This window comes from Cyanistes caeruleus, chromosome 12, assembly GCF_971803275.1.
Source record: "Cyanistes caeruleus chromosome 12, bCyaCae1.hap1.1, whole genome shotgun sequence".
Taxonomy (NCBI): Eukaryota; Metazoa; Chordata; class Aves; order Passeriformes; family Paridae; genus Cyanistes; species Cyanistes caeruleus.
The window spans coordinates 15,462,591-15,474,876 of record NC_141712.1 but is presented as its reverse complement, the minus strand read 5'-3'; the positions used below and the strand labels follow the sequence as shown (position 1 = coordinate 15,474,876).

Sequence of the window (12,286 nt, the reverse complement as noted above, 5' to 3'; positions counted from 1 at the left end):
CTTGGCTCACACTTAAAGCTGATTCTGCTGCTGCTTTAGCTTTTCTGCATTCTTGTGAGCTGCAGCACCCAACCTGTTCAGCATGTGCTGTGTAGGGCTCCTGAGAGCAGGCAGCTTGTGGCAGTGAAAGTCCTCTGAAGGTCCACAGGGTGGCAAAGTGAGCAGCAGGATAAAGCCAGTTCCTCTGCTGCTGTCTCCCCTGATACACTCTGACAGCTGCTCCTAGCTGAGAGCGTTCTCTGTTCCCACTGAGAAATAAATCAGAGAAAAATGTACAATCTGTTTTTCTCAGACACTTTAGTTCTTGCTCTGGAAACTCCTAACAGGCTGCTTACTTGAGGAACCACTCAAGTCCTGTTTGTAACTATGGATATGGTCCTGTCCTCAGCTCCTGGAATGTAAATCTCATAAGAATGAGGTTGCTGCTGAGCAGATATGCTGGTGATGGTGTGTTTGTTTGTGTGTGGTTTCCCCTTTTCTCTGAAGAGCTGTTTCATTTATGCACTGGCTTGACTGCTGTCCCTGTTCTCAGCAGCCAGGGGCATCCCAAAAGCTGTGCAAGTGCCCAGCTGAGTGTTACAGCCTCCCTCTGCTCTTTGTCCTGTGATCCATTTCTAGCTGTGACTCTGGTGGGGTTTGTAAGCAGCACATGCAAACTGTGTCTCCCCAGAGGCCATCCCAGCTACATCCCCACTGTGCTACCAAATGTGCCAACTGCATCTTCATCACCTCTCTCCAGCCCTTCTGCTGCATAAGAATAGCTCTTGAAATGCCTGCTAGTGTGTAATGTGGTGTGGATTTCAAATGGGGTGAATATCATGGGGGTGAACAGTTCTGGTGTGACAGCCCCTCACAAACCTGTGGTGAGGGGTTTGAGGTCAGCTCATGTTCAGCTGCCTGCCTGGGGGGGTTGGACAAATCTGGGAAATACTGCTTCTGGGCTCATGTCTTTTGTCTGCTCAGTGGCCTGTGCTGCAGAAGCTCCCCAGTCTCTTACAGTAGCACTGGAAGTTGTGTTTGCCGCTCTTTCAGTCTGGATTTCATGGTGCAGGGTCACAGAAATACAGCTGGCTGCATTTCCAGCTCCAGCCCAGCTGCCCTGGGCACCCTCAGCTGTGAAAAGCCTGGGCTGAGTTAGGGCCACCTGTGTGTGTCAGCCTATTTTTTCTTTTTAGAGGTTGTTATGGATGATACTGGTACAGGAGAGAAGGAATTGAGCTGGCTTCAGAAGCATTTGGAGTTGCAGTGAGGCAACCCTCCCCTGGGGTCAGGACATCACCTGAGGAGACTCCTTGAGGTTAAGAGCTCTCACTTTATCGAGTGATGGTGGATTCCAGGTTATTCCTGCTTTCTAAAACTTTGAGAATAACTCAGATAATACCAATTTCATTTGGCATCACAAATCTGTATTCAAATATCGCATAGCTTTAATTGATTTGGTTTATAAAATAAAACTTACTTGAATGTTATTTGTCTCAACTGTATAAACATCTAGGACAGATGGAAGCAGTGTTCTTTGGGCTGCCCCTACTGGTATCCCAGGGCTGAGCTGCTGTGTGGATCCTGGCAGTGGTGCTGGAGCCCATCCTGCTGACGGGTGCAGCCAGCCTACCTGGAAGGCTCTCTCAGGAAGCATCTGCAGGGTAACACCAACTGTTTTGGTCAATGTAGCACAAAGATTAATGGCACTGTGATGTACCTCTGCCCTGGACAGCATGGGGAAAAACAATCCCAGTTACAGGACAGTCCTCAGCTAGGTGGTGAGTACATATGTGCGTGCGTGGCCTTCAGATAAAGCCTTACACAGCAAATATTTATCAAAACATCTTCCAGCATCCCCTTTGCAGCTTGGGTGTTTAACTTTTCTTTGGGGTTTAAAGCCTGCCCTGCCTCCTGCTAGCCAAAATTAACCTTTCCTTAGGCTTTTAAACCTGACCTGACTTGTCCTAGCCTGACCTTGCACTGGGAGGAGGGTGGGCTGTGATGTCCCTGCTACCTTGGCCTCTGCCTGGTTACTCCAGGACGAAGGATGCTCACAGCATCTCTGTTCCACATGCTTTTGCTAGTGTAGGCAGAAAGTCTCCAGCTTTCCTGTTCCCACTGGAGGTCAATGCCCGGCAGTTCCCTGCTCTTTTCTGAGCTCTGGTTGTCTGCTGAGAGCAGCCGTGCTGGGGCAGGGGAGCTGGCCTGCAAGGGGGCTGTGAATGCCCTGGATCTACCAGGACCAGCACAATGGGTCTGGGGACTTGGATTTTCTGCCTTTATCTACCCTGGTGACAAACACCCCTGTATCAAAGTGCCAGTTTTCCCTTTCTCCCATGCTGGTGTGAATTGCTGCCCTGGGCAAAGAGATGGCCATGCCCTCCTGGGGCCTGCAGAATTCCCTTTATGCCAGGTGCTGGCCGCTGTGCCCATGTCCCTTGAGCTGAGGACAGAAAATGGAGCTGTTGCACAGTTAAATCCTCTTGAATCCCAGTCCTTTTGTAACATGTCCATGCTCTGTGCAGCTGCCCTGGGAAGAGCTCTCCTGGCCAGGGCAGCGAGGATGCTGTGGCAGCCGAGGTGATGCCACGGGGGAGCTCTGCTGCTCAGGTGGCTGCTGTCTGTGTAGGCTGTGTTCCCAGCAGTTAGCTGTTCTTTTATAAAGCCTTTTGGGCTGGCAGCAGGCAGTCTGTCCATGGCCACCACGCTGCTCTCCTGGAGAAGCCCGGAGGAAGCTGCAGATGCTCGGCTTCCCTCGGGGTCGGTGACCGGGAGTGCCTCCCGCGGGGTACCCGAGGCCGTTCACTTTCTCAACTCAGGAAGAAAACAGCACGGCAGGGCAGGGGTTGCTGGACAGAGGGGACCCCGCAGGAAATGTGCTCACCCTGCACAGGGAGGATGAGGCATCTGCCAGGGAGAGGAGGGAGGCTGGCACCCCGCCTCGCTCAGGGCATTGGGGCTGCTCCTGCAGCACTGCCAAGTTCTCACCTGTCCTTCTCCCTTCAGTCTTTTCTGGCAAAAAAGGTTCAGGGGAGTTGTTGTGAGCCTCCTTTCTGAAATAACCCCTGTCTGTTTTGTGCTGGAGGTTGCCTTGGGTTTGTGATGGGCCTCAGCAGCACAGCAGAGGTGCAGGACAGTGGCACACAGGGCAGGTGTGCACAAGGTGTGAACTGCTCTCTGATGTTCCCCAAACAGCAGCTGAGAGTCTGGGTGCATGAAAAGCTCTGCCTTAGTGGGGTGATGGCAAATCAGGCTGTTCACAAACCCAGACAAGAGGCAAAAAGCATCCCAGTGGTGTTATCCACAGACATATGGTGTCTGTGGTCATGGAGCTTTCCAGGGGTGTGGGAGATGTGAGTTCACACAGTGGTAACAGGAAACACCCCCTTCCCAGGAGCGTGCCTCAGTTTCCCCACAGTGTGTATAAAATCAGTGGAAGGGGGAGCAGTGAATGATGTACCTTTCAAACAGGGCTTTGCTAGGGAATTACTGCAGGAATACAAAATAAGGAATATTTCTGCATGAAGAAAAAATGATGAAGTGGCTTGAGGCAGCATGTGAGGCTGCTCCCTTGTCTTTATCCTCTTCTACTCTCCATCCCCCTCCAGCTTTTTCCACCTGCCCTGGTGTGAGCATGTCCTGAGTTAAAGCAGTCTTGGCAGAAGCGCCAAGCCCTGCAGCCCAAACTCCTGCTGAGGGAGGAAGGCAGCGTGCAACGTGAATGGTGTCAAGGAAGCTATAGGAAGATTAGGAAATGTGTGATGAGTTTTGATAAGTGGAGGAAGCAGGTCATGTCCTGCCTCCAGTGGGCTCTGCTGGAGGTATGAAAGCAGCCTCAGCCTCCGTCAAGAACCACTCGGTCTCATCAGCGCTCTCTGCTCCGGCTGAGGATGTGCTGGGCTGGCAGGACGATGCTGGGGACCTTCAGCATCTTGCTAGTGCTTGCACAGGCAGCAGCAGCCTGTGAGTTTGGGCCCTTCCCCTACAGAGCCACAGGGATCGTCTGCAGGATGACCAAGCCCGCGGCATTGCTGTGTAAGTGCCCTGGGGCTGTGCCTGCCCCATCCCTCCCAGAGGGGCACATCTGCCAAGTGAGGGGGTTTCTTGCTTCTCTGTCTCTTGTGTAAGCACCTGCCTGGAGCACAGGTTAAAGCATGAACAGGCAAAGGAGCTAGAAAGTTGTCCTCAGCCCAAGGATTTAGTGTTGTTCTTGTTGGGGCTAGGAGTGAGGAAAGAGCTTGAAAAAATATGTGTTTGATCTCTTTCCTCATTGCAATCTCATCTCTTGGGTATGCAGAAGTGGGGAGGGGAAACAGGTTCTCTGCTGCTGTGGGCTTATTTGCAAGGATTTGTGAGCTTTGCAGATGGGGAAAGAACTTAATTCTTCTGTGGAGGGTGGGAACAGCTCTGTCATGTCCCATCCGACAGTGGTATGTGCAGAGAAAGATGTATTCATGCTGGGCTGAACTAACAGAGGGTATTTCTGGAAGGAAAATGTCCTGTACAAGCATGTGCCTGAGGCTGGAATGGGCTGTCTAACGTCAGGAAAATGGGCATAGAAACTTTTTCCGAATTTTTTCTTTATAAACCCAAGAGCTGACTGCAATACAAGTAAGCAGCAGCAAAGCAAAGCACTGGGGTAAAGTCAACAGCTTGTGTGGTGTAAGGATGAGCACAGCCTTGACCTTTCCAAAATCTGCTCCTGAGGTGTGTGAAAGCTGGCCACGACTCCCTGGAGACAGCTCCCACCGGTGGCTGTCGAGCCTCACACGCTCTTGTCCCTTGCTGCCACCAGCTGTTACAGTTAGGGATTTAAAAGTTTTTAAATTTACTCTGAAACTGCTTCCAGTGCTTCCTGAATCTGATGCAAATGCCTTGGCTAAAAGCCTTCTGTAGTGCTTTAATCCAGAGTGAGGATCTGGCTTTGCAGCCAGGAGAGATTGCAGTTTGATGTCTTTGCCATTTTCTTCCACCTCCAGTGAACCAGGAAACGGCCCAGGTCATTCAAGCAGCCTTCAGAAACGCCAAATTCCCCAACATCACTGGGGAAAGGTCCATGAGGCTCCTGGGCCGTGTGGCTTATGGGCTGAGCAAGTGAGTATCTCTGTGCTAGGAGGTGATGGGGGAGAGATGGGACCAGAAACTGGCCCTGGAGGGACCCTTGATCCAGCAATTCCTGGTGAAAGCAAAGGTCTGGACTGGGGAAGACACAGTATTGGATCTAAGCCTCACAGACAATTTGCATGTTAAGGTTTAGGCTGCTAATGTGTTATTTAAGAGTTATTTGTTTTTGCAGCTGAGTGGGCAGCCAGCAAGGCAGTGTGTAGAGCTCATTTCTGACAATGGGGATGGGCAGTAATGTCCTCCTGGGCTGGGGTACCTGTGGCCACTGATGACAGATGGTGCCCAAGGCACACTGAGAGGCAGAGAGGACACATCCAGGGCTGCCAGAGCCACCCCTGTCAGCAGGATGTCACTTTGCTTTGTGACAAACCAGGCTGGGTGCTGCTGTGTTACTCGCTTTTATTTCGAGGCCACAGACTGAGTGGTGTAGTCACAGAACAGGCTTCCTGCCATGACCACGGCTGCACACAGCACTGCAATAAAGCAGGGCTGCATTGTTCCATGTTTCCTGCTTACAGCATTCCCCAGCCTTGTATCCAAATAGTGCACAGTGCACCAAGGCTGAGCAAGTGTCACTGTCCTTGTACCTGGCCCTGGGACTTGCAAAAGCTCCAGAGTCTGGTACTGGCACAGGTCCCTCAGAGATCCCATTCCTCAGGAATAAACCTGTCCTGTCCTGCAAACAGCTCTGGGTTGGGGACAAACTACATTTCTGTTGTTTCTAGCATCCAGGTCAATGATTTGTCCATCCAGAGGAGTGAGGTGGAGCTCAAGGAGGACAAAGCCATTCACATCTCCATTAAAAACGTGACAGCCTTGTTCAAAGGGACCCTGACCTATGGCTATGCCGGGGCCTGGTTGTAAGTACCCAGGGCTGGGAGCTCCTGCTGCTGCCTGCAGCACTGACCTGTGACAAAGCACAAACGAGGGGCTGCACTCCTCAGTCTCTCTGGCCATGGCTGCACTGAGGACTGCCTGGGACAGGATTTTATACTCCAGCAGTGCTTCTAAGCCCCATCTTGATTTTTGCCTGTTTGTCCTCACCTTGCATGACAAGACCAGATGGCCAAAGCATAGGAGTTGGCTTCTTCTCTCCACTTTGTTGCTCTGTAAACTCTGAGTGGATGAAAAGGTGGGGGTTAATGCTCCTAAGTGCCACTAAGGCAGCAGTTTGCAATGATCTAAAGCCAGAGTATGTGAGATGGGCTGTGGTGTGCTGGGGGTTGGCCCATTGAGGTGCACGGACAGGTATGAGAGGTGTTATAAAATCCACATCTGTCAGGGAGAAGCTGCTCCTGGCACAGGCTCCTAAATGCTCCCTCTTCTGCCATTACAGCTTGCAGCTTTTTCATTCAGTTGATTTTGAAATTGAATCTTCCATTGACCTCCAGCTAAATATCGATCTGGGTAAGTACGCTGCAATACCCAAACTTTTTGCAATGTGACTGAATTCCCTCCCCACTCTGGTTTGTGGGTTGCATGTACTGTCTAGGCTCTCCTGGGTCATGTTAGGGGACAGCTGAGTCTCTGCTGGCAGCAGCTAGGGCAGCTGGCAGGTATGCCAGAAACCCTCCAGGTGCAAGGTAGCCCCATCTGCCCCGACTACACCACTGGCATCTTTTGGAAGCATCCCCTGGGAGATGTGGGGAGCCCTGGCTGGCCCTCTGCAGTGATGCCGTGCTCCAGGCCTGCAGTGTCTGCACTGTGCACTTGTCCTTCTCATCCCAGTAACAAACTGGCTATTATTTTCCCCCCCTTTTTCCTTTCATCCCATGCAGTCTGCCAAAAGGATCAAGTGTCTCCTGATGCCTCAGACTGCTACCTGACTTTCCACAAACTCACACTTCACCTCCAAGGAGACAAGCAGTGAGTCTGACCCCTTTCAAAATCGAGATTTATTGTCCCCCTGCTGGTCCCCAAATGCCACCCACCCAAATGTGCAGACTTTGGGTGGTTCTTGACTGTGCTCCCTGTCTTACACAGACCTGGCTGGCTGAAGCAGCTCTTCACAGATTTCATCTCCTTCACTCTGAAGCTTGTCCTCAAGAGGGAGGTAAGCTCAGCCTGTCAACAGGGGAAAGCTCTCTTGATCTTTGTATGCCACACACTTTTCTTGCCCACGAGACAGTAGCAGTGTAATGTTAGAGTTGATTAAAAATGAGGCAAATAAATTGAATCAAAAAAAAAAAAAAAAAAACAGCTTGGGAAAAGTGAGAGGTGTTGTTGACCCTGAGGCTGCTGGACTCTGACCAACAAGATCTCAGTGAGGCTCAGCTCCGTTCTACAATCCAAAATCCTACCCCTTCCCCTAAATTTTCCCCCTCTTTTCCTCATGTAGGTGTGCAAGGAAATAAATGCTGTTGCTCAGACGCTGACTAATTTTATACTTGATTTAGCAGGTAAATATTCTTGCTTTTTCTGTTTTCTTTTTTTATGTGCAGCTTTTAATGTTTGAGCCCTAGCAGAGCAGTAGCCACATCTATCAAAAATGCCCTTCAAAAATGTTTATGGGATCCCAAGCCCTCAGACAGCAGCAAAATAAACCTTAGTGATGTTGTGTTTGGATTTTTCTGCATCAGGTTGATCTTTTAGGGTGATTACACAGATTCAAAAACATTTCAATTCATAGGGAAGTTCTCCTTCAGTATCTGCTGATCAGCTGTGCAGGATACTGCAGGACCAACGTTAGGTAGAACAGGAGCATGCACTGCAGCATTAGGGATGAGACAGTCCAGCATCTGGAGATTTTCCCAGTCCCAAATATCAGGGAAAAGGAATGGAATGTAAAACTGAGCATAATTATCCCAATTTCCCAGTGAAAAATCAGTGAGCTGTAGCAGGATCAGTGCTAGCTTTCAGAGGAGTGGGAACCTTTGTCCCACCCCTGTTCTGTCATGAGCTGTCCCTGTCACCACCTGCACCAGAAAGCGACTGCCACAAGCTCTGCTCGAGGTCCTGTTTGTGGTGTGAGGTTTTTGTGTTCTCTTCCTGCAGCCAATTTTGTCCGGGATAAGGACATCATTGTTGACATCTCCCTCGCATCAGACTCTGTGATAAAAGCAAGCTACATAGAATCCCACCACAAGGTAAAGTAACCCAGGCTGCTCAGGCACCAGGTGTTTTCTGGAGGGCTTGCAGGGGCTGGTTCTGTGAGGCTGTGCCGTGGCACTGCAGCCTGGGCTGATGCCAACCTGCTCCCTGCTGTGTCCAGCCATGGCAATGCAGGTGTTGACCCTTTGTCCTGTCTCCTGCTGCTTGCTTGTTTTCCTTTACAGGGCCTTGTCCTGTACAAGAACAGCTCCAGCGTGCTCAGTGACTCTGTGTTCTCCCCGTCGCTGCTGACCGAGTCCCGAATGCTCTACTTCTGGCTGTCCGAGCACAGCCTCAGCTCCCTGGCTGCAGCAGCTTTCTTAGATGGGCGGCTGCTGCTGAACCTCAGAGGGGAGAAACTGCAGGTGATTCCCAGAGCAGTGCTCTCCTTGCCTCATACATTGTATTTTGGGGCAAAAGTGGAAAAATTCACTAAATACCGTGTTTTGGTAAGAGCTGGTTTCTGTAGAAGAGAGGAATCTACACTCAGTCACTACGTGTGATCCTGGAACTGCTGGTGGGCTCTTATCAAGGATGTGCTCCCAGGCAGTGTTATTCCTTGGGGTGATAACAGCAGCTGATAGAAAATTGTCTGTTGAATGGTAAAGGGATGTGATTTTCTGGGGGATGACAGAGGTGGAAAAAAGGGTGGGACCTGGGGGAGCTCAGCCACAGCCTGCACTGGGCACAGTGCTCTGGCCTGTCCAGCCTGCACCAAGGGTAGCCATAACCTTGTTCTTTGTTTTTCTGGTTTGTTTCTGAAGGAGCTGTTTGAGATGGAAGACACAGAAGAGCAGCAGAAGGCAGTGCAGATGGTAACTTTTTGTCTCATTCAGAGCATTGCATGCCAAATGAGGACATTTCAAATGGATTCTGTTGTACTGTAACAACCTGGGTCCTTCCCTTGGCAATGTGAATCTTGGGTGGGCCAGAGGGAGAAAAAGAGAGGCTGATGGAGAAGCAGTCATGGTTTGCATGGAGGATTTCTCCATCTTCTATGCTGGCACAGTTTCCTTGAAACTTGGCTTGTGTGAGCAGGAGGAAGAACTGGGGACTGCAACAGGAATGCAGCTGTGTGACAAGTTGGCATGAAATTGGTGTGGAAAAAACCTGACTTGCCTGTTGCTCCTTACTTGACCAGATTTTTCGAGGAACCTCCTACAATGACTCTGTGGCCAAGGTGTGGAGTCTCACCCAGCCCCAGATTTCTCTTCAGCCTGAGGGGACAGTGGTGAGGAACTTGGTGGCAGTGGAGGTCAGCATCCTTCTCGCAGGAGAAGAGCCCCTGGTGTCTCTGTACATGGAGAAGGTCAGTTCTTGCACCTCCTGAGCGTGGACACCTTGGGCCAGGCTCTGTCCCAGGTCAGGACCTTTCCTGGTGTGCAGGGACAGCAGTGACAGGGAGCCCTTTGGGAAGGGTGGGTGGATAAACCACAGGAGGTGGAGAAGGCAAATCAGTTTTTTTTTTAACACTGCCATCTGTTCCTTAGACATTTGAAGCTGGAAATGATGGTAGTGACCATGTTGGCTCATTCCCCCTCATCAGGCCAGCCCACTACCAGTGTGCAAGCAGCAGAGAGCTCTGAGGAGCCCCCATTAACATTTATCTGACACAAGGTAGTGCCAGTTATTTATTCCAGGAGAGAATGAAGGCACCATGGATATGTATTTATTTTGAGCTCTCCTTGTACCCGAATTCTAGCTCAGATCCCCACTATGGGTTATAGCAGTGTCAGAAATGGAGATAGAGAGCTCTGAAGAATGTGAAGCTCAAAATATAACCTTTTCCTCTGTGTGTGCCTGTATGTAGGGTCCTGATTACACTGTGTTTCACCACAAGACGCTTTATAGTGAATCTAAGGGAGTGGAGAAAGGAAATGCCAACAGCTTTTCTGCCATGGCTGTCACAGGAAAGCAGTGTGGTTTCCAGTCTTAGAGCTGAGGGCTGAGACAGACACAAAACCAGCCCAAATTCTTGCCTGAGGGTTGGCTACACTCAATTTGAAAGGTTAAACCACAGCTGAGAATAGTTCCCTCAGCAAGTATCCCATGTTTGCAGGGTGTTAAAGGAAATATGTATGGCTGTTTCTTGTGCCCCAAGTGGTACCTTGGAATACATTCCAAGGATTGCAGAAGCACTGGACTAGAGGTGGTCCCCAAAATTGTGGCTCCTAGGATGATATCTGCTCCTGGTTGTGACCTGCAACTGCATCACAAGTTGTTCCTCTTAAATTAATATTTATATGCAGACAACAGCAAGACGATGGCCTGAAATGGCCAGAATTCAAGGATTGCTTTCTCTTTTTTTAATCTGGTTTATACTGGATTGACTACCTGTGGCAGCCCTGCCTACCCTGAGGCTATTCCCTCTACATCCAGCCAGATGTTGAGATGGATGTCGTTGGGAAACAATACCCTCCACAGCCATTTCCATCCTTATGCAGGATTTACAAAATAGCAAAAGTCCAGTGGACGAGCCAGCCTGGAGCCCCAGAGACTGTGGGCATGAGGGAGGGTTTATTTCATTCAGGTGGAGAAGGAAAGTGCTTCTCTAGCAATACCTGGAGGTAAAGCCAAAAGGATACTGAACTCTGGCTCCTAGAAAACAACACAAAATATCCAAATGCAGCTCCTTGCTATAAGGCCATGCCTGAACCCTGCTGTTTTCTCTGCAGGAAATCACAGCCACTATCCAAGCTACCTATGCAGAAAAGAAACTCATTTTGCAGCCTGTGGACTCCAGGTTGGTTCTGTGCTCTCCTGAGAGTTGCCTCTTTTGGCCCATGTTTAAGAGCAGCACAAAAAGAGGATCTCTGCAGCACTTAGTGACTTTTCTTCCCCTTTTTCCCTCTTTCCCTTCAGTGTTGAGATTAAAGTGTTTAAATGCACAGCTGATCCAAGTGGGGTAAGTCCTACAGAAAGTATTCTCTAAGCCATTTGAGGCTAAGCAATGTCTTTTAAAGCATTTTTGTATGAATTTTCTGATTTTCAGGAGGACCCATCCATACAAAGCTTCCTGAAGAATATGATTTTGGTTGCTGGCATTCCAGAAGTAACTTCAAGTGAGTTTTCATTTGGGGAAGTGCCAGCCTGCTCCATAAACTACCTAAACCTGAGCACTGAAAAAATACATCAATAACACTGGCAACTAGGAAGGAGAGGGAACCACATTAATATATGAAATTCTGCTGGATACACTTAGGGAATGAGGAACCTTGTGCAAATGGCTGGGAGAAGGGAAAAGTGAGTTTTCTGTCAGGCTGAAGGTCGTGGGACATTGAGGCACAATCAGCTTTTGGCAACAAGCAGCACACGATGAGCAGCAAACCAGGGTGGGCATCCCTGTAACTGATGGGTTTGCTGGCTCCACAGGTATTGGATCAGCTCTGACTTCACTGATGAACAGCAAAAGGCTTGATCTCTTTGATATCATAAATCCTGAGATCATCACCAGAGAGGTAAGCAGAGCTCAGAACTACTCAGCTCTCAAAGCCCTCTTGGGATTGTGGCATGAACTAATATAATATTTTCTGTTTTCTCCCCATTTTTTTAGGGATATGTAATTGTACAGCTTGACTTTGGCTTCCCAAGTCATTTGCTTCTTAATTTTCTTGAGAAAAGTTGGTAGAGCTCATCCCTCCACAGAGGAGCACAGGAACTTCTGTACAACCAGAAAAATTACAACTGAACCAATTAAAAGATGAGCTGCTTTAAATCAGTTTCAACTGAATTTTATTTCCTTTTCCTAGAAATGTTCTAGGCTCTGTGCAACTGTGTTTCCATGGAGTCTTTCTTCTGCAAAGATTTTGAAGTCTGCATCTCAATCCACACTACTTTTTCAGGATCTTTAAGGAGCTTGTGCTTTTAGGAGTCACGGCTGGGCTCTTGAAGTGCTCAGGCTTTGGGTTAGTCATCTCAGGAGGCAGCAGAAGTGGATTTTGCCACCTTTTGGTCTCTCTGTTGCTACATTTTGGAAATGCAGCACTTTTCCTGCTCGTCCTGGGTTTCACTTCTGCCAAGAGCATCCTAATTTTGACAGAATCCAGCAAGTCAAATGATATTACCAAACTCCAAGTAAGCTCAGAACCAG

At 49.3% G+C, this 12,286-nt stretch overlaps 1 protein-coding gene across 1 annotated transcript; it reads left to right on the top strand.

The window, feature by feature from the left end:
* The first annotated feature begins 3,815 nt into the window (after window positions 1–3,815).
* CETP (cholesteryl ester transfer protein) lies at window positions 3,816–11,911 on the top strand. The gene is made up of 16 exons (XM_086847480.1): window positions 3,816–4,017; window positions 4,962–5,076; window positions 5,832–5,966; window positions 6,443–6,513; window positions 6,885–6,972; window positions 7,090–7,159; window positions 7,445–7,505; window positions 8,101–8,192; window positions 8,382–8,561; window positions 8,961–9,011; window positions 9,338–9,505; window positions 10,872–10,939; window positions 11,059–11,101; window positions 11,189–11,258; window positions 11,569–11,654; window positions 11,750–11,911. The coding sequence occupies exons 1-16, from the start codon at window positions 3,873–3,875 to the stop codon at window positions 11,822–11,824; spliced, it is 1,518 nt and encodes a 505-aa protein (XP_086703606.1). The 5' UTR covers window positions 3,816–3,872; the 3' UTR covers window positions 11,825–11,911.
* The last annotated feature ends 375 nt before the right edge of the window (window positions 11,912–12,286 follow it).